The sequence below is a fragment of the Eurosta solidaginis genome, chromosome 4 (assembly GCF_040869045.1).
Source record: "Eurosta solidaginis isolate ZX-2024a chromosome 4, ASM4086904v1, whole genome shotgun sequence".
Classification (NCBI taxonomy): Eukaryota; Metazoa; Arthropoda; class Insecta; order Diptera; family Tephritidae; genus Eurosta; species Eurosta solidaginis.
This window is the reverse complement of record NC_090322.1, coordinates 9,702,103-9,722,143: the sequence shown is the minus strand read 5'-3', so window position 1 is coordinate 9,722,143 and position 20,041 is coordinate 9,702,103. Positions and strand designations below refer to the sequence as shown.

Genomic DNA, 20,041 nt, shown 5'->3' with positions numbered 1-20,041 from the left:
ATAAATGCTTTGCAATTATACGCTGCAAATAAGACGACGACTATGGGACTCATATCCTTAGAGTAGATTTAGGTCTTCGCCGACCGTTCAACTGGCCCTTCATTGTTGCAGATGTCCATACTGCTATAATTGGACCAGACTTTTTAACTAAATTCAATTTGCTTATTGATTTGCAACCAAATAGGTTAATCGACGGCACCACAAAATTATCAGTTGATGGCATTGTTCTAAACGCCACAGATTTTTCAGTTTCTACCATTAGCGAATGTAATGATTTCAGGGGAGTGTTAGCAAGGTTCGTTGACGCAACGAGATAGCCAACAACATACCGTGCCAACAATAAACAACACAACGTTGTTCATCGGTACCACAAGAAGTCCCATAGCTGATCGACCACGTAGATTTGCAGGGAAAAAACTGGCGGTGTCAATAGAAGAAGTAATTTTTTTGTTGGAGCATGGAATTTTCCGACCATCAAAAAGTCCTTGGGCTAGTCCCTTGCATATGGTGGCTAAGAAAAATGGTGGATGGCCAGCTTGTGGCGATTACCGCAAGCTTAATGCTGTTACAGTACCCGACAGATATTCAGTCGCACACATTCACGATTTTCCGAGAGATTGTATGGAAAAACGGTGTTTTCCACCATTGATTTGGTGCGGGCATATTACCAGATACCGATGGCAGAACAGGATGTACAAAAGACTGCTGTATGTACACCATCGACAATGAGGGGATACGTCCTCCGCCGGATCGTGTTCATTCCATCATTAATTTTAAGCGCCCTCAAACAAAAAGCGAGCTCGGGAGATTTCTTTGTATAAATAATTATTATCGGCGCTGCATTCCAAATGCATCTAAAATTCAAGCCCCTCTTAGCCAAGTTAGACGGGGATTGAAAAAGAATGACAAGCGGGTAGTAAATTGGACCCCAGAGCCAATTGAGGCTTTCGAAAACTGTAAGCGAAGTATAGCAAACGCAGTAATTTTATCACATCCGGCGCTATAGGTGCTGCCCTGGAGCAGCGAATTCGTAATGTATGGTGTCCTCTTGGATTTTATTCGCGTAAACTCACCGATACTGAAAAAAACTACAGTACTTACGATCGTGAACTGCTAGCGATATATGACGCCATACGCTATTTCAGGCATATATTGGAGGCACGATTATTTGTTATTAAATTGTAGATACTTCCATCAAATTCGGGAAGCTATGCTTGAGTGACTTGGACATAGCTAATGGTATTGAACAGCTAAAGATGTCAACCACAACTGACGCAGATGGCCTCTCGGCTGTCCTGTTGAAAAGTTGTTCATCTTTGATTGTTCCTTTAAGGCACATATTTAATATGTCACTATATGCCGGAGTTTTTATTGATGCATGGAAATTGACTTTTATTACGCCTATCCTTAAAGGTGGTAACAAAAATGATATTGAAAATTATAGGACGATATCCAAACTTACCACTGTTTCAAAGCTATTTGAGTGCATAGTTAAGAATAAAATTTACTTCTCCGTGAAACATCTACTATGTCCTCAGCAGCACGGTTTCGTTGAGGGTAGGTCTACCATAACTAATCTGGCTGTTTTTACAGAAGACTGTTTGGATTCCTTTCAAAAGGGCTACCAAATCGACGCGGTCTATACTGATTACTCTAAGGCATTCGATAGGGTATCGCATCGAATACTACAGGTAAAACTTGAATGCTTGGGCTTTCACTCTGAGTTTCTGAGGTGGCTCTTTTCTTACTTAGAGAACAGAAGTTGTGTCGTTCGTCTAGATAATGTGTCATCTTTCCCATTCGCCCCAACTTCCGGTGTCCCTCAGGACAGCGTTTTGGGTCCGCTATTATAGAAACTTATACCATTGGTGTGTCCGTAATCTTCTATTCCTAAATATTGGTAAGTGTCATTTTATCACTTATGCTAAAGGTTCTGGTTCAGTTCCTACATCGTATAGTATCTCAGACGTTCAATTAAAAAAGTAAACTGAAGTTAAAGATTTGGGTGTGTATTTTGATACCAAGCTAACTTTTACCACTCACATAAGCTATATAGTTTCTAAAGCGTACGCGATGTTGGCTTTTATCCGCCGTAACTGTCTAACATTTTCAGATCCTTATATTCTGAAACTATTGTAAACATCTTTAGTTAGATCGAGGTTGGAGTATGCGGTATTTGTTTGGAGACCTTTTCATGCAGTTTATATCAAGAGGTTGGAGTCTGTTCAGAGAGCTTTTATGCGCTTTGCATTGCGGTCGATGAACTTTGTAGACCCTGTACCATCATATCATTCTCGATGTTTATTGATAAATCTTATGTCACTAGACTCCAGGCGAACTCTGTTGTCAATGTGTGTTGTCTTTGATATCGTTTCGGACTCAATTGACTGTTCTTACCTCCTCATGAAAATTCGTTTTAATGTACCCTGTCGTATCCTTCGTTGTAACGATTTGTTTTATATGGATGTTGCTAGAACGGTTTATGCAATGAATGGTCCCCTTAGGAGGACACTTTCTCAATTTAATGCTTATTCCTATTCCTTGGCGTTTGATTTTAGTTGTAGTAAATTTACATTGGCGGTCACCGTGGTGTGATGGTAGCGTGCTCCGCCTATCACACCATATGCCCTGGGTTCAACTCCCGGGCAAAGCAACATCAAAATTTTAGAAATAAGATTTTTCAATTAGAAGACAATTTTTCTAAGCGGGGTCGCCCCTCGGCAGTGTCTGGCAAGCGCTCCGATTATATTTCTGCCATGAAAAGCTCTCAGTGAAAACTCATCTGCCTTGCAGATGCCGTTCGGAGTCGGCATAAAACATGTAGGTCCCGTCCGGCCAATTTGTAGGGAAAAATCAAGAGGAGCACGTCGCAAATTGGAAGAGAAGCACGGCCTTAGATCTCTTCGGAGGTTATCGCGCCTTACATTTATTTATTTTTAAATTTACATTTAAAAACCTGATAATCAGATACTTGTCATAAAGTTAGCTATACTTTTTATGTAAGTTATGTAAACTTGAAGTTTTGTATATTAACAGTCTATAAACACCTTGTTTGTTGATTAAATAAATAAATATAAATATAAAACAGATCACAAACCGTTGACGTACGCATTTTCTCAGAAGCCGGAAAAAGCCTCTCCGCGCCAACTTCGACATTTAGATTTTATTTCGCAGTTCACGACCAATATTGTACACTTCGCTGGTTCAGAAAACATTGTTGCCGACGCGTTTCAATGTCTTAATGCCATTTCTATGCCGACGGAGATTAACTTGGGGAAAATTAAGGAGGCACAAGATGAAGATTCGGAGTTCGCTCAAATTGCAACAGGTTGAGCTTGGCAATAATGTTGACGTGTGTTGTGACCTATCTACAGGTTCCGTAAGGGCCTTTATTCCTCAAACTTTGCGATATTCTGTTTTCATTTCAGTGCACGGTTTATCTCATTCCAGTGGAAGAGCGACGCTACAGCAAGTGCGACGAAAATACGTGTGGCCATCGATGAGGAAAGATGTAACCTTTGGGCTCGTAATTGCCTCCCATGTCAGCGGGCCAAAATTCATCGACATAATTCACAACTACCCAACAAAATAGATATGCCAGAGAACCGTTTTGATCACGTGCACTTGGACCTTGTAGTCATGCCATTGGTTAATGGCTATCGGTACTGCTTGACGATGATCGACCGTGTTTCACGATGGGCAGAAGCAGTACCACTGAAGGACATGTCCGCCGAAACAGTGGCAAATGCATTTTGGCCATATTGTGTGGCATGTTTTGGTTGCCCTAAAACGATAACTACTGACCAAGGAGCACAATTCGAGTCCGATTTATTCAAATCGTTAGCCAAAATGTTCGGTAGTAAGCACATCCACACAACTGCATACCATCCGCAGTCGAATGGTTTAATTGAACGCTGGCACCGATCATTTAAAGCGGCCTTGATGTGTAATTCCGGAGCGAATTGGACAGAGCTATTGCCAACCGTTTTGTTGGGGTTGAGGAATCGATGAAAAAGAGGTTGCAGTCTCAACGGAGCGCCTTAAGCCTGCAATTTTTATCGATGCTTCGTATGCCACAGGAGTTGTGAAGCCGATTAGGACATATGTATGAGCGCTCAAAAACAGTAAAGTTCGCTCCCGGCCTGGTCACTGCAAGGTGGTAGATGTGGCGGCTCACACCGCCATCTATCCGTGAAGTCACGAAACTGACATGAAATGTTTATGTAAACAACTGATGCAATTTGTGGGTTTTATTGCATTGTATTTGTATGTGTATGAATTCCTAGAATCTTCATGGAATAATAAAAGAATTGTCCATTCTTGTTTGTAAATCCAAAATATCTCGATCCGTGCGCCACCTAGCAGATTTTTTTCACATGCATTGTAATGTCTTTCAGATCTGAACTATGTTCTAAGTATCAAGTTTCTATCTCACCCGGAAGTTACCGAAAAAGACTTCCGTGGGTCAAAAATTCATATGAAAATGAGGGGACAAACATGAAAGCGACTTAATATAAAGCTATAGGTATAAAGGCACAAAAAATTATAATTTAGGTAAATTTCCTCATGGAAAAGAAAAACGAAAACATTTTTTTTCTCCGTACTATTTATTTAGAAGTACTGCATAATTTTATGACAGCATTTAATTTATAATAACACTTATGAACATCCCGTTTTTTCTTCTATATAGCGTCGAGCAGGACTTTCAACAGATAAATCTGTATATAACATTGACTGCGATTTACTCAAAAAAGATCTTGCCACAGCACAAAGAGCTCCTCTCACAACGCCCGGTGCTCCAGAATCTACTGAACCTTGTAAACCAAATATAGCACAAGTCGTTCCTGTAAAACTGTTCCTTACCACATGGATATAAGGAGTACAACATTCCTTTTTTACTATAGTTTCGACAGTAGAACAGATTTTATCACTAAATGAATACCATCCATTAACATGCATTTCCATACCCAGTTCTAGTGTAGTTTTGCAAAGTTCTATTTTTCCTACTGTAGAATCTAAGCTGTTAAAGGCGGGGTGCACCTCAATTATTCCTATATCCTTCCAAATACCAATTAGACCACTCGCACTGCGAACATGCCCATCATCATATACACTGTCTACACCAGCTTTAACTGTGATCCTTTCCTGTAGATTTTTTCTCACGCATTTTGCAGCTGTAACCACGTATTCCAAAGTGATCAATGATCCAGTGCAAATGTATTGTTTGGCATCATATATTGCCACCACATATGGTTTATGCTCTGGAACCAAAGGACTGCTAGAACTGCTAGAACTGCCACCTCCAACGCGAAATTGCGCATTCGTGTAGGTGAAAGGAAAGCTAAGCGCGACCAACAGGACCCCGAAATAATTTCTTAAACTCATTTTAAATTATAACTTTTGGAGACGCTTGTTAAATATTAAGTAAATCAACATAAGTTTTGTGGGCGCTATATATGCATTAGTGGCTTGTGTGAATAACAAATAAGTAGAAACTTCTACATTCAGGAAATGGGCACAAATCAAATATTTGGCTGTTTTATTGTGCTATTGAATTGAGAAAGGCCACGTGATATAATATTTGTATTTTTTATGAATAAACACAGAAAAGTACAAAAGATACCATAATTTGTTTTATCTTACTTACTTACGCATTGTGAAAATCTGGTCTATGGTAGATTTACCAGGTCTGATGCCGCACTGATAAGGTCCAATCAGCCGGTTCACGGTGGGCTTCAATCTTTCGCACAATACACCTGAAAGGACCTTATATGCGATATTAAGAAGGCTGATTCCACGATAGTTAGTGCATTTTGCAGTATCCCCCTTCTTGTGGACTGGGCAAAGAACACTTAGATTCCAACCATTGGACATGCTTTCGTCCGCCCATATTTTGCTAAGAAGCTGCTGCATGCGCCTTACCAACTCCTCGCCGCCGAACTTGAATAGCTCCGCAGGCAATCCATCAGCGCCCACGGCCTTGTTGTTTTTCAATCTGGTTATTGCTATTCTAACTTCGTCATAATCGGGCGGGAGGACATATATTCCATCATCATCGATTGCGGGATCGGGTTCTTCATCTCTGCGCGGTGAATTGCTGCCTCCATTTAGGAGAGCAGAGAAATATTCCCTCCATAATGTAGGCACTCTCTGGACATCAGTTACAAGGTCGCCGTTTTCATTCCTACAGGAGTTTGCCCCGGTCTTAAAACCTTCCGTCTGTCGCCGTATTTTTTTGCAGAATTTTCGGGCGTTATTCCTGGTGGCTAGCAGCTCAAGCTCCTCGCACTCACGCCTTTCTGCACCTGCTTTTTTCTTCCTGAAAAGGCGTCTCGCTTCCCTTTTCAACTCACGATAGCGTTCACACACTCCTCTTGTCGCGCTCGCTTTTAACGTAGCCCTGTAGGCAGCGTCTTTTCTTTCGGTTGCAACGCGGCATTCTTCGCCGTACCAGTTGTTTTTTTCGTGGCCGCCGCACAGTGTTTCGTGTAGAACAAGCTAGCTGGACAAAATTATTTTATGAGATTTTCCGTTTCATATGCAGTCATTTATTACAACTACGTCATTTTTTTCAGCCACATGTTTTTTTTTTTTTCTAAATTTTACTTCATATGCATACATTTGCTTATTTCATATACAGTAACTCATGTGAATAAGTGACATAGATCAAAAAAAAATTTAAAGGACTTAAGAATATTACTTTATTGTACTTAAATTGAATGGAATACAAATCTCAATACTCTAAAAAATTCTAAATATTCGGAAAAAAAATTAAAATGTTTTATGAAAATTCGTCGAATTTTTTAAATATATGTAATTTAGTTTTTGTTATAGATCGTGAAAAATTTTCTTATGGGAAATTAGTTAAAATAAATTTGCGAAAGCGAAAATTGTAAGAATTATCTAAAAAGGGGTGTCTACTTATTTATGTGAGTGACTGTACATATGTACATACATATTTTGTATTTATTTGAGTATTTATCCTGGCACTACAATTTTTACAAAATTATTTTATAGTACCAGTCAGGAATGTAAAAGTGAATTACAATAATAATAATAACAATGTAAATAATTAAATTAATTATGTGAAAATTACTTATTACAAAAACTTAAAAGTAAAGTATAATACAAAGTAGAAAAGACAATAGATTTAAATTAAATAAAACCCGATCCAACAAAAAGTTATAGGGTAGGTTATCTTTTATAATTATGTTATTATTCGCTATCATCACTTTCATTGGATGAGTCACTTGTGGAATAGTCACGAACATCAGCAATACTACTGTGAAAGCTTGAAACAACTGGGGTATTTATTGACTCCTCAACATTATCGGGGGACAGTAAATTTAAGACTTCTGAAGTCAGACTTTTAAATTTTTTCTTAGGTATCTCCCTAAAACTGTTAACTAAAGGATCCGATGTTATAAGCAACATATTCATAAGGTCTCTATTCGTGGCTTCATTTTATAATATCAGTACTATGCACTAAGAATTTATGAACTGTAACAGGCATATTAAACCATGGATAGAGATCTATGTATAGTTTTTTAGTCTCGACCGCAAATTTTAAAAATTTTTGGATATTTATATTGTACCCAGATGCTAATGCGCGAAGAAGAGTGTCGAATCTTTTGATGAGCGTTACATCCAATCCCGTAATCTCATCACTAGCCTCAGAATTTTCGTAAAACCTACGAGCAGTGTTGCCGTCATTGGTATTGCCGAAACCTGGTTTTGCTTTATCTTCATCAATCCATTGTATATACCTGTTTTTATGCCTTGGTGACTGGTGCGGTAGGTTGTGGCAGGTTGCTTTTGGTGTGATCTTGTTGACCTTGCGCGTTTATTTTTGTATGTTTTATGGCTACGAGTTTGTTCCCTGTACCAGGGAATTGGCTTTGCCGTTTGTGGATCAGCTTTAAAGGTTCAAATATCTCGTCGGAGCTGGTACGTACATACATCCTATTTGATATGTAGAGATAACTAAATCTACAAAAAAAAAAATTAAAAATAGATGTGCAAAGAATTCGCAATGGTTTTTTCTTTGGACTATTAGAGAATACTTGCGACTATAACATACATATGTAAAATCTAGCCCGGATGTCGGCGGATGTATGTAACTTTTTTGTCCCTAAAGTTAAAAATATAGAGAAAAAATACCTTTTCTTCTTTCGAGCTTAGAATCCATCAAAAAAAATTATGTAAAAGTGTTCACTTAAAAGAAATATGGATCTTAATATTCAACAAGAATTTTGCAAATTAATCAATGCATTTTACGGCCACTCCTGCCTTCTTACTTCAATTACTCAATATATATGAGCAAAAATATCAAAAAAAAGCAAAAATCCCGTTATTTTGTTTGTTTTCTTTCATTTCTCATTACACTTTTCTTGGAATAAGGACTTTGTTTTTGTCCAGCTAGCTTGTTCTACACGAAACACTGTGCGCCGGTAGCCAATTTTTTCCTCGGCGGCAGTACGAAGTGCTTTGGGGATATGCTCCCACTGCTCTTGTATTCCTTCAGAATGAGTTGTGCTCTCAGAGAGCAGGTGTGAGAGTCGAGTTGCGAAATCATTGGCAGTCTGTTGTGATTGAAGCTTTTCGACGTCTAGCTTTCCTTGTGTTTTTTGTTCCTTGGTTTTAGCCGCGTTGAGGCGGGTGCGTATTTTGGCTGCAACGAGATAATGGTCCGAGTCGATGTTGGGTCCTCGGATCGTGCGCACATCTAAAACACTGGAGGCATGCCGCCCGTCTATCACAACGTGATCGATCTGATTGCGAGTATTTCGATCAGGAGACAGCCATGTAGCTTGATGTATCTTTTTATGCATGAACCTCGTGCTGGATATGACCATGTTTCGAGCACCGGCAAAGTCAATCAGCCTCAGTCCGTTAGGAGAAGTTTCATTGTGTAGGCTGAACTTTCCGACTGTAGGGCCAAAAACATCTTCTTTGCCAACCCTAGCGTTAAAGTCGCCAAGCACGACTTTTATATCATGACGGGGCAGCGCTCGTATGCGCGTTCTAATTGTTCATAAAAAGTGTCTTTCACCTCATCGTCTTTCTCCTCTGTCGGCGCATGGGCGCAGATGAATGATATTGTAACGAATTTACTTGCAATTCCCCTTATTTGCAATCTTCTGCTGAGTTCGAATCACTAAACTGTTGAATAAATAACTCCAATATTTAATAATGCAAAATGGCCTTTATTAAAGTACTTCACAATAACACTCAAACTTTGCAACGAATAGCTTGCCTAATAACCAAACTGATTGATAGCTCAAATGAAACTCTACTATCCAAAATAATACTGCTATTGCTCGCTAGATATCGTCTTAATCGAAACTCAAATCAAACTGAATTCCAGCGCCTCTACAATTGCCGCCTTTTATACTCTCGGATTTCAACGTTCGCATCTTCTAGGTGCTTCCACAATCTACTAGTCCAGCAGCTCTCAAACTTCTCAGCTGTAACTACAATTGCATGATTTTATAGTTTTTCTCATTGCATACTTTCAGGAGTATCTCAGATATATGCATGTGTTTGTGCATTGACTCTCCCCTGCTCGTATACGTACATGGTAGATATGTGTAGACACAATTATTGTTTCGTTTATGTAGATACATATTGATTGATCTATGGATGTGAATTCACGTCACTGCTTAGCATCGGCTTAGAGACGATAGCATCGCTCAGTGCTGCTAACATTCGTTACACTGCCCTCCACCTAAGTCTGATCGTCCCGATCAGACAAATCTCTCGATCTATACGCTGCCAGCCTTTCCAAATGAACCACTCTTCTAATCCGTGGTTTCCCAGTGGTTTGTATGCGATAGATGGTATCACTGATCTTCTTCACAACTTTGTACGGGCCTTCCCAACTGCACCGAATCTTGGAGGGAACACCTTTCCGCCGGTGAGGGTTGTATAACAGTACCAAATCTCCCTCCAAGAAACCTTCCGAATTTTTGTTCTCCTTGTACCTGCGTTTCATCTTACTACTCATTATCCTGGATCATTCCCTCGCACTCTGTTGCTTGGCCAATGAACTACTTCGTAGAGCCTGCGTCTTTTAGGTTTTGTCAATGCCAGTGTTTCTCTCGCAGGTACTTTTGGTTTTGCTTTATTTGGCCCATTCGACCTATTAACCTTTGCCTTTGACTTCCGTGGTTTTTGTAGAGTCTTCTCCACCAGTACTCGATTACTACTGAATCCTTTCCGCAAACTGAAGTTAAGTGGTATATCCTGGTTTCATAACGCATCACCCTTCTCTGCATATCGATCTTGATGTCATGGTCAACCAAGAAGTCCACTCCCAATATGACTTCTTCAACGATCTTCGCCACAACGAGTTTGTGTAGAACCGTGACCTTTCCAATCAAGACTTCACATATCACTTCTCCCTGGACTTGGTTATACTCGCCAGTGACCGTACGCAACCTTACTCCAGGTAACGGTTTTACTCTCCTGTTGACCAAGTCAGATCGGATTAAGTAATGAGATGCACCCGTATCTACAGACAGTACACGTTCTTTACCATCCACATTCCCTCTGACGGTAAGACTGCTTGATTTCCTTCCAATTTGCGACACAGATATCACAGGACATTCAATAGCCGGGCAAGTTTTCGTTCTTTACATTCGACACGCTCTTGCTCATTTCCGCCAGCTTTGCGGCCACCCACATTGTTGGAACTATTAGGACCAAGATCGCAATGACGTGAAATGTGACCTGGGTTGCCGCACTTGAAACATTTAATAACTCCGGCATTCTTCTGTTGAGATCCCTTCAGTGCTTCCAAAATTGTGTCTACCCTCTCTGGCCTTTCTACTTCCACACGGCGTGCTTTGAAAACTGGCTTACACAGAAGCGACGCTGTTTCCTGAAGCAGAGCTTGTGACACCGTTTCTGCGAATGCTAGTTTTGGATTCGCATATGTAGCCCGCTTCGTTTCCACATCTCGTATGCCATTTATGAAGCTCTGAATTTTTACCCTTTCAGTGTATTCCACGGGTGCGTCCGCATTTGCCAAATGAGCCAACCTTTCAACATCCGAAGCAAACTCCTGCAAAGTCTCATTCGCTCTTTGGTGGCGGTTTTGCGACTCAATTTGGAATATCTGTTTTCTATACTCGCTTCCATAACGTCTCTCGACAGCGGCCATCAGTGCTTCATAGCTGTTCCGTTCGTACTCTGGAATAGTCTGTAAGATTTCGGCAGCTGGTCCTTTCAATGCTACGAAGAGTGCAGCAACTTTACCTTCAGTATTCCAGTTGTTCACTGTTGCGGTCTTCTCAAACTGTAGCTTAAAGACCTGGAAAGGAACAGACCCGTCAAAGGATGGTGTTTTTACCTTTGGATTACTCGCTGAAACAGCTGGGCGATTTAATTGTAACTGCTCCATACGACCCTTCAAATCATCTACTTCTGCCTGAAATTGAGCGATTTTTGCATCCTGCGCTTCCAGCTTTGATGTTACCTTTGCTTCCTGTGCTTCTAACTGTGAAGACATTTGTGCCACCTGCAATAAGCGCTCCTCTTGTTCTTCCATATTGGATGTTATGCGTGTCTCCTGCGATTCCAGTTGGGATGCCATATTGGATGTAATCTGTGTCGACATTTCTGACATACGCGTTTCTTGTGGTTCAATCTTCGATGTTATGCGTGTCTCCTGCGATTCCAATTGTGATGCCATTTGTGACGACATTTCTGACATTTGCGACGACATTGATGCTACTGTCGATGTTTGTGCAGATATTGCAGCCAATATCATGTTCATGTCTGTGCTGGTAACCGTCTGCGATGTTTCGTTTTTCTCTTCAATTTTTGTTGTCTCCTCGCCATCAAGATGAAAGACATACTCTTCCACATCAATTCCTTCTGCTTCCATTGCCTCTCGTAGCCGTGCCTGAAGTTCAAGTTTAACGCCGCTTGTATTCAATCCACGGCTCTCCAACTCCTTCTTTAGTTGCTGGATCTTCAATTCACCGAACTTTGCCATGTCCTTGTTGTCCTCTGGAATTTATTCAACAATTCCTCTTCTGACACCAATTGTAACGAATTTACTTGTAATTCCCCTTATTTGCAATCTTCTGCTGAGTTCGAATCACTAAACTGTTTGTTTTCGCTTATCAAATAAAAGACATCGCTTATTGTTTAATTCAAAGCTGATTTTTATTGTCGCCTTGCGCGCTTTATTTACAATACTGCTTTGCTCTACACCCAAAATGAAACTGATTCAATATGACATACTCTCGCTTGAACATCCTCCGGCCTTGAGACTCGATACAGCTCGAGGCTCAACAGGTTCTATTGGTAAGATAAAAAGTTTCTGCACGGGACGACTAATGGTATTTTGCCCAGTCCAAATAGTTACATTGCGTACTAATCCATCACTACCTGGATGCAAAGCAGTTACTCGTCCCATTTTCCATAAAGTCGGTGGTGTTACTTCATTTTTTATAACTACCAAGTCGCCCACCTTCATATTTTGTCTAGCTTCTCGCCAGTTTCGACGCTGTTGTAGCTCATGTAGGTAACTGTCACTCCAAAGTTTCCAGAATCTCTGCGTTATGAGCTGCCGCGATTGCCAGTAGCTGAGCCGATTCTCCGGCCGTTCCACTGGTATTTGCTCAACTAAATCTGGAACCAAAGCTTCGCCAATCAATAAATGCCCAGGCAACAAGGGATTCAAATCCTGAGGATCTCCAGTTTGAGCGCATAATGGTCGTGAATGGAGAACTGCTCCTATTTCTGCCAATAGCGTTTGCATAGCTTCTATGGCTAATAGTCTGGCTCCCATCACCCGACGCAGATGATACTTGGTTGCCTTCACGGCTGCTTCCCATAACCCACCTTGGTGAGGAGCTGATGGGGTAATAAAATGCTACTCGGTTTGCCGTGTTGATAACTGCTGAAAGAGATCTGAACCACGTCAAGTCTGCAGCATTCGACTCAGCTCTCGTTCTGCACCAACAAAATTAGTCCCATTGTCGCTCCAGAGATGCAGACAGTGGCCATATCGAGATGTAAAGCAGATAAACGTCATTAGGAATGCGTTGGTGGACAGATCGGATACAAATTCTAAGTTGACCGCCTTAGATACCATGCAAACGAAGACGGCGATATAACCTTTTAGAACCACATTGCCTCTGCGACGGTCTGGCCGCACCTAGATGGGTCCCGCATAGTCTACTCCCGAATGCAAAAATGGGGGAGCTGGGCGTACTCGACAAGCTGGTAAGTTTCCCATCATTTGCTCGCACGTTTTTGCCTTTAGCCGTTCGCACTTTACACAGTATTTGATCAAGGACCTTGCTAATGTCCGCATCCCTATGATCCAATATTTCTGCCTTAATGCAGCTGTCAACTTCTGTGCTCCGCAATGCAGTAGCTGCAAGTGTGTCGAATGTGCTATTAGTCAAGCTAATCTTCCCTTTCCCGGTAGTATGGCTGGATTACGCTGGCAGTCTGGTAAAATCTGCCTCTTGCAGACGGCCTCTCATTCGAAGTATCCCATCTCGAAGAAATGGAGTCAATGCTTCGAACGCATTTGACATACGGAGCCCTTTACTATTACCCACACCTTGTCCAATGTGTCCCATTTGTCGTATATCGTTCCCAAAATGGTCGCGTTCTTGTTTGATCCATATTGCCAGCGCGCCCTCGATTTCACTAATCTCTAAATATTCTTTCCGCCTGGTTGCTGATGGTGCTCGACAATTTCGCACGAACCTAAACACCCAAGCTGTTACTATGATTACTCGAGTAAAGGACGAATACCAATACAATAATGACTGATCTTTTATTACTACTACGCTTATACCGACCATAGGCTGATAACCGGCCGCCATTGATTCACACACATAGCTTCCGGGAGCCGTAGAAATTCGGGTCCCTTCCACCACAGCTCGGAATTAATCAACTCGTCCATTGACACGCCTCTGCAAATTGGATCGGCCGGATTCGCGTCGGTGGGCACATACCTCCACTTGCAAGTCGTTGTTTTTCTCTTTATTTGTAGTACCCTATTTGCCACAAATTGTTTCAGAGAGGCACTATCTCGTTTTAACCAACATAATACTACCATAGAGTCCGACCAGCAGTAAGCCGAAAGGATTTTGATCTTATGATGTGTTTAGCCAATTGTGATTACAAGTTGCATTAATTCACCCAGCAACGTTGCCGGCCGTAATTCAAGTCGAGGTATTGTTTCCTTTTTCAATGGTGCTACCCTAGATTTTGCCAGCAATAGATTTGATGTTACTAATTCATTATCGTATATAACTGCATATATCGCTGCTCCAAATGCTTGAATCGATGCTTTGGCAAACCCATGCAACGCTATGTCAAGTCGTCGTGAAAACCCAATCCAGCGCGGAACTCGTACGTTGTTGAATTGATGTATTTGGGAAAATATTTTCTGCCACATAGTTTTTAGCGGTTCAGGTAAGATCGTATCCCACCCTAACTTCTCCTGCCAGATCTTTTGGAGCAAAATATTTGCTTTTATTATAAACGGCGATGCCAACCCCTCGGGGTCAAAAATCCGCGCAGTGATACTTAAAACCATGCGCTTAGTCCAAGAGTCAGGATCTACATCAGTTAGCGACTTCACGGCAAAGGACAACTCGTCCGTAGAAGGAATCCATTTTAGACCCAGAACAGATGCTTCATTATAGGTATTGAACCAATTGTCATTATTGTCAGATTCTAAATTGAGAGATCGTTGGACATGGTTCGAATTTGACCGCCACTTGCAAAGCTCGAAGCCTCCCGCCGCCAAAATCTGTTGCAACTGCTTGCATAGGGATCGTAGCTCTTCTTCCGTATCAGCCCCAGAGAAGCAATCGTCCATGTAAACATTGTTCAGCACAACCTCTGCCGCTTGCGGCCAGTTTACCGCGTTATCCCTAGCACACTGCTGCATGGCTCTAACTACACAAAAAGGGGCCGAAGCCATGCCAAATGTCACTCGGGTAAGCCAGTTATCACGTATTTTCTCCGTGTGGTCTCTCCAGAATATTCGTTGAAGGTCCCAGTTACGCGGGGATATTTTGACTTGAGGAAACATTTGCTTAATGTCTGCCGATACACCATAAGCGTACTAGCGAAACCCCCAAAACAGGTCGATCAAGTCTCGTTGCAATTTAGGGCCAATCATCTGGACGTCATTCAACGAAACCCCGGTATCCGTTGAACAAGAAGCGTCGAACACTACTTGAAATTTCTTTAAAATGGCGTGGTGGGGAATGTGATATGCCTTTCCTTCTGGTGGTCTCGTTGCTAGCATTAACCAATCTTTGGCTATATATTCGTTTACGAAGGCCTTATATTTTTCTTTTAGTTCGGGTTCTCGCCTAAATCGCTGCTCCAACCGTAAATATCTTTGCAATGCTGTTACGCGACTAGAGCCAATACGATCCCAATCACGTCTAAGCCGAAGCTGCACAACATATCGTTTCTCCTGTAATTCAAACGTGTGCGTTTCCAAGAAATGGGTTTCGCACTCTTGTTGTTCTTCTGTCCAATTTGATTCGTCCCCTGCAAAAATTTCCCCTTCGAAAAGATTTCGTACTAATTGCTCAAGATGTTTATCAAATTTCGTAGAATCGCCGTCGGCTATATTTATCGTCACAACGTGTGAGTTAGTGGGGGTTCGCCAAATAGAAGCCAGCCTAAGCGAGTCTCCTGCGCCACAAACCCCGAAGATAGACGACGCATGTTTTCCTGCATCAGCTGAGCCCACGCACCAACCCCCAACAATATTTTTACTTGTGCTGGTTGATAGAAAGTCGGATCTGCTAAGAAATTGGATATGTCACTTGGTAAATTTTTCATCTGCATTTTAGTCTGGGGCAATAGCTTTCCTCCCAAAACCGATGGAACCACTAGGCACGTGATAGGAATCCGAAATTCGTCGTCGTAAAGTGACGTCAAATACACGGTAATACACTTGTTACAGATATGACTCTCAGTCCGTAAAGCAGAAGAGACACCAACTAATGTTCGTTGCATATGGATTTGATTATGTGTGACTATATCTTTATTAATTAAATTTATCTGTGCACCAGTATCGCACAACGCACGTAGTCTTACCACCACTCCGCCATGATTTACCAAACGTACTTGTGCCGTAGCCAACAAACTGTAATGGGGGTCGATCCCTGCTCCCTGCATCATGCTAGCAACATTCAACTGTCCATCTGACTCAGACGAAAGGCAAGTGCTGAATATTCCGAAACTGCCTTCCTCATTGGACATTGATTGCTATTGTTCGACACCCTGTTCCTCTTCTATAGTTGCTAGCATAGATGCTGGAGGAACCTCCCCCTTGGAGCTCGTGCATAGCTTCGGGTAAATAATGCTGTTATGAGGTGCCCTTGCGCATCTAGGACAACGGCTTGCCAAACAATTTCTGGCGATATGACCTTTCCGCAAGCAATTCTGGCACAGGCCCAGTTCCAAAATACGCTTAATTTTCGGATCGCGATTTTGACAAACAAGCGCAGGACATCGATGTAACGCATGACCCCCAGCACAGTTTAAACAAGGTTTATGGTTAGTGTTTATCGAAACGTTTGCTCCCATACGCACATTTGTTCGAGGATTATTAGTTTGAGTCTCTCTGTAATAAGTTATAGGTTGTGTTGCATGGCTTAAAAGTCCACTACTTCGACGTTCGAGCCAAGCAAAAAAATCATTATTTAAATTTGGAATGCGATCCGTGGGACGAACCATTCCCCACTGTGTACGCGATGCGCTGTCCAGACGTGGTTCCAAAAAATTTAGTATAAACAAGTCGCGTTGCTCCTCAGGCCCCAATTGTCTTGCCACCATTCGCATGCTGTTACGTGTAACATCGAGCATATTTCTTATTAGGCATGGGTGGTCTTCGACCAACATGGCAAGTTGTATATTGCTGAGCAATGTGCGGCATGACATAAATATTCATTGTCATATGCCAAACACAACGTCCGCCACGCATCGGCAAAGCTATCGTTACGCTGGGGCCAAAACCCTAACGCTCGAGCTGCATCGTCCTTAACACAACTTTGAAGTCGACGCAGCCGCTGCAGATCTGTGAGAAGCGGATTTTGTAGCACTTCCGCCGCAAAAATATCACGGAATTGAATCCACTCACGATGGCTTCCATAAAATATAGGAAGACGATCTGCCAACGGCAATTCTGCAAACTGGTACTGCAACGCTCGGCTAAGTGGTAGGAATACATACTGTTGTAGAACAACTAGGCTCTGTCACTTTGAATTTTGTGTTTAAATTTGACCTAACCCTAACATAGACATCCTCTGCTGCTTGGTAACTTGAGGACCCATCTGCTCGCTGCAATTCTTCTGGAGATATCTGCCGAAATTCACGATCTTTCACTTCAAACCTATCCCAAGCCCTATTTAGGATGTCCAAACGAGTTTTCAAAACCTCAACACTCATATCGTCAAAAGTGGCCGAAGCCAACCAATCTGCTTGACGCTGAATTTGTGCCACAATGGACTTTATCTCACCCTGAATGTGGACTACAACATCAGTATTACCAGTAACTGCTCCACTAACAATTTCCGGAGTCACTGCTAACATCTGCGCACCAACTGCTTGCGCCATGGTCACTTGCTCATTTGGACCCACTTCTCCACTAACAATTTCCGGAGTCACTTCTAACATCTGCACTCCAACTGCTTGCGCCATGGTCTCTTGCTCACGAGCTAAAAATAGAAAATGAACAAACGGTTTGCAAGTATTTTCAACAGCTCCAGGTTTCTTAAATTGTATTTAGTCTGATTTAAACTATATAAAGGAACTCAGGTTCCCGTTTATTAAAAATCGCAGTAAATCGCTTTGAAAATTTACCAAGAAGTTAACATGTCCATTTCTATCGCCGCTTAAATTATTTCATAAATATTGCGCCAAGCTACCCAACAAAAGTCAATAACAAAATTTATTGCAATTTCATCATGTCGCAGCAAAAAGAAATATAAACTTTATTCGCAGAGATATTTTACATAACACATGTATTTTACAAATATATAACTATGTGATTGCAAAGAAAACTCCAAATCGCCGATAGCTTGCACAAAAGTCGCTGTACCTACATATACCACTTCTAAACACATTAATACGCACCATTATTCTTGTTTTTTCGTCTTTGCTTCCTCGCACCTTGATTCGCCTGCCCTCTTCTTGCCTTTTCCCGCTGAAGATTGCATTGCTTTTGCTTTCGGTATTGTTCCACCAAATAATACCAATTTATCCAGAAATGCGATTAAACAATCAATTAAATTCCCTTTAGGACAATCGAGAAGCCAAAAGATAGTAATTTATTAGAAAATTCCAGAAATTTACTGAAAATCTTAAATAGTTTTGTATAATCAGAAACGCAAATTACGCCGTAAATTTTTTGTATCAACGACTACTGTTAAACGAAGTTTGAATAGAACTAAGTCTAGATAGTAATTTATTAGAAAATTCCAGAAATTTACTGAAAATCTTAAATAGTTTTGTATAATCAGAAACGCAAATTACGCCGTAAATTTTTTGTATCAACGACTACTGTTAAACGAAGTTTGAATAGAACTAAGTCTTACTCGCAGCGCCTGCATTGTATATGGGCCGTCACTTGTTTCTGTTTTTTTTTTTTAATCGAAGAAGGTCATACTCTGCCAATATTCACAGCCTACTTTCTTCCTCATGCATACAACTCTATACACTGCTGTCTGCCTTGTGTAACTAGGTATCATGAGCAAAAAAAAACAAAAAAAAAAAAAAAAAAAACAATACCAAACCCAAGACGCAATAATATTACAGCAACGCCGGCGATATAAAACTATACATACATCTTCGCTGTTTGCGGAGCACACTTCCATACGCTGTCGCTCTTTCTCTTCGCTGAGATCTTTAGCTGACCGAGCTACGCTATTTCATACGCTGCCGCTGTTCCTCTTCGCTGAGCACTTAAGAGCAATAAAACTTTATAATATAAAACTTATATGGATTTTCGCTGTGGTATTGAGCAACATTTATATCAATTTATCTGCTCTCTACTACTCATCTCATCCATATACACACAGTGCTCAGACTTTTCCAAGCAACAAAATAGGCATGGAAATGAACAAAAACCAAAAAAATGCATACATATGTATCGGTAAATTAATGTGATAGCTTTAAATGTAATGACTGCATATATTTGCCAAAATGCCGCAAAAATTCTTAGCAGTACCAACCTCCTATTCGACCCAATTAGGAGCATTTTTTTTTCACAGTACGCCGTAGTATGAGCTAAGAGCAAAAAGAACAATTTTTAAGAGAAAACAACCCATTCCGCTCTTCAGGTATACACATTCAAAACACACACATTTTCTCATTTTGCACAAAATTTTCGCTGTTAACTGAAAAATGTATCTATTACGTCACTAATCGCTTTATTTAACACCTTTTTAACTTTTTTTTCGATGAAGTTGACTGCAAATAATGCACCCTTCGGCTCGATGGACCAAAATGTTTTCGCTTATCAAATAAAAGACATCGCTTATTGTTTAATTCAAAGCTGATTTTTAGTGTCACCTTGCGCGCTTTATTTACAATACTGCTTTGCTCTACACCCAAAATGAAACTGATTCAATATGACATACTCTCGCTTGAACACTGTTGAATAAATAACTCCAATATTTAATAATGCAAAATGGCCTTTATTAAAGTACTTCACAATAACACTCAAACTTTGCAACGAATAGCTTGCCTAATAACCAAACTGATTGATAGCTCAAATGAAACTCTACTATCCAAAATAATACTGCTATTGCTCGCTAGATATCGTCTTAATCGAAACTCAAATCAAACTGAATTCCAGCGCCTCTACAATTGCCGCCTTTTATACTCTCGGATTTCAACGTTCGCATCTTCTAGGTGCTTCCACAATCTACTAGTCCAGCAGCTCTCAAACTTCTCAGCTGTAACTACAATTGCATGATTTTATAGTTTTTCTCATTGCATACTTTCAGGAGTATCTCAGATATATGCATGTGTTTGT

General features: G+C 41.0%; 2 protein-coding genes across 3 annotated transcripts in view; both read left to right on the top strand.

The window, feature by feature from the left end:
• Window positions 1–5,605, top strand: part of LOC137248990 (UDP-glycosyltransferase UGT4-like) — a 39,139-nt gene extending 33,534 nt beyond the window's left edge. The window contains exon 2 of the mRNA XM_067780034.1: window positions 4,691–5,605. Coding sequence (XP_067636135.1) covers window positions 4,691–4,832 — 142 coding nt within the window. The 3' untranslated portion in view covers window positions 4,833–5,605. The remainder of the gene's footprint in view (window positions 1–4,690) is intronic.
• Window positions 1–20,041, top strand: part of LOC137248988 (UDP-glycosyltransferase UGT5-like) — a 182,780-nt gene that overhangs the window by 52,225 nt on the left and 110,514 nt on the right. The window lies entirely within an intron of this gene.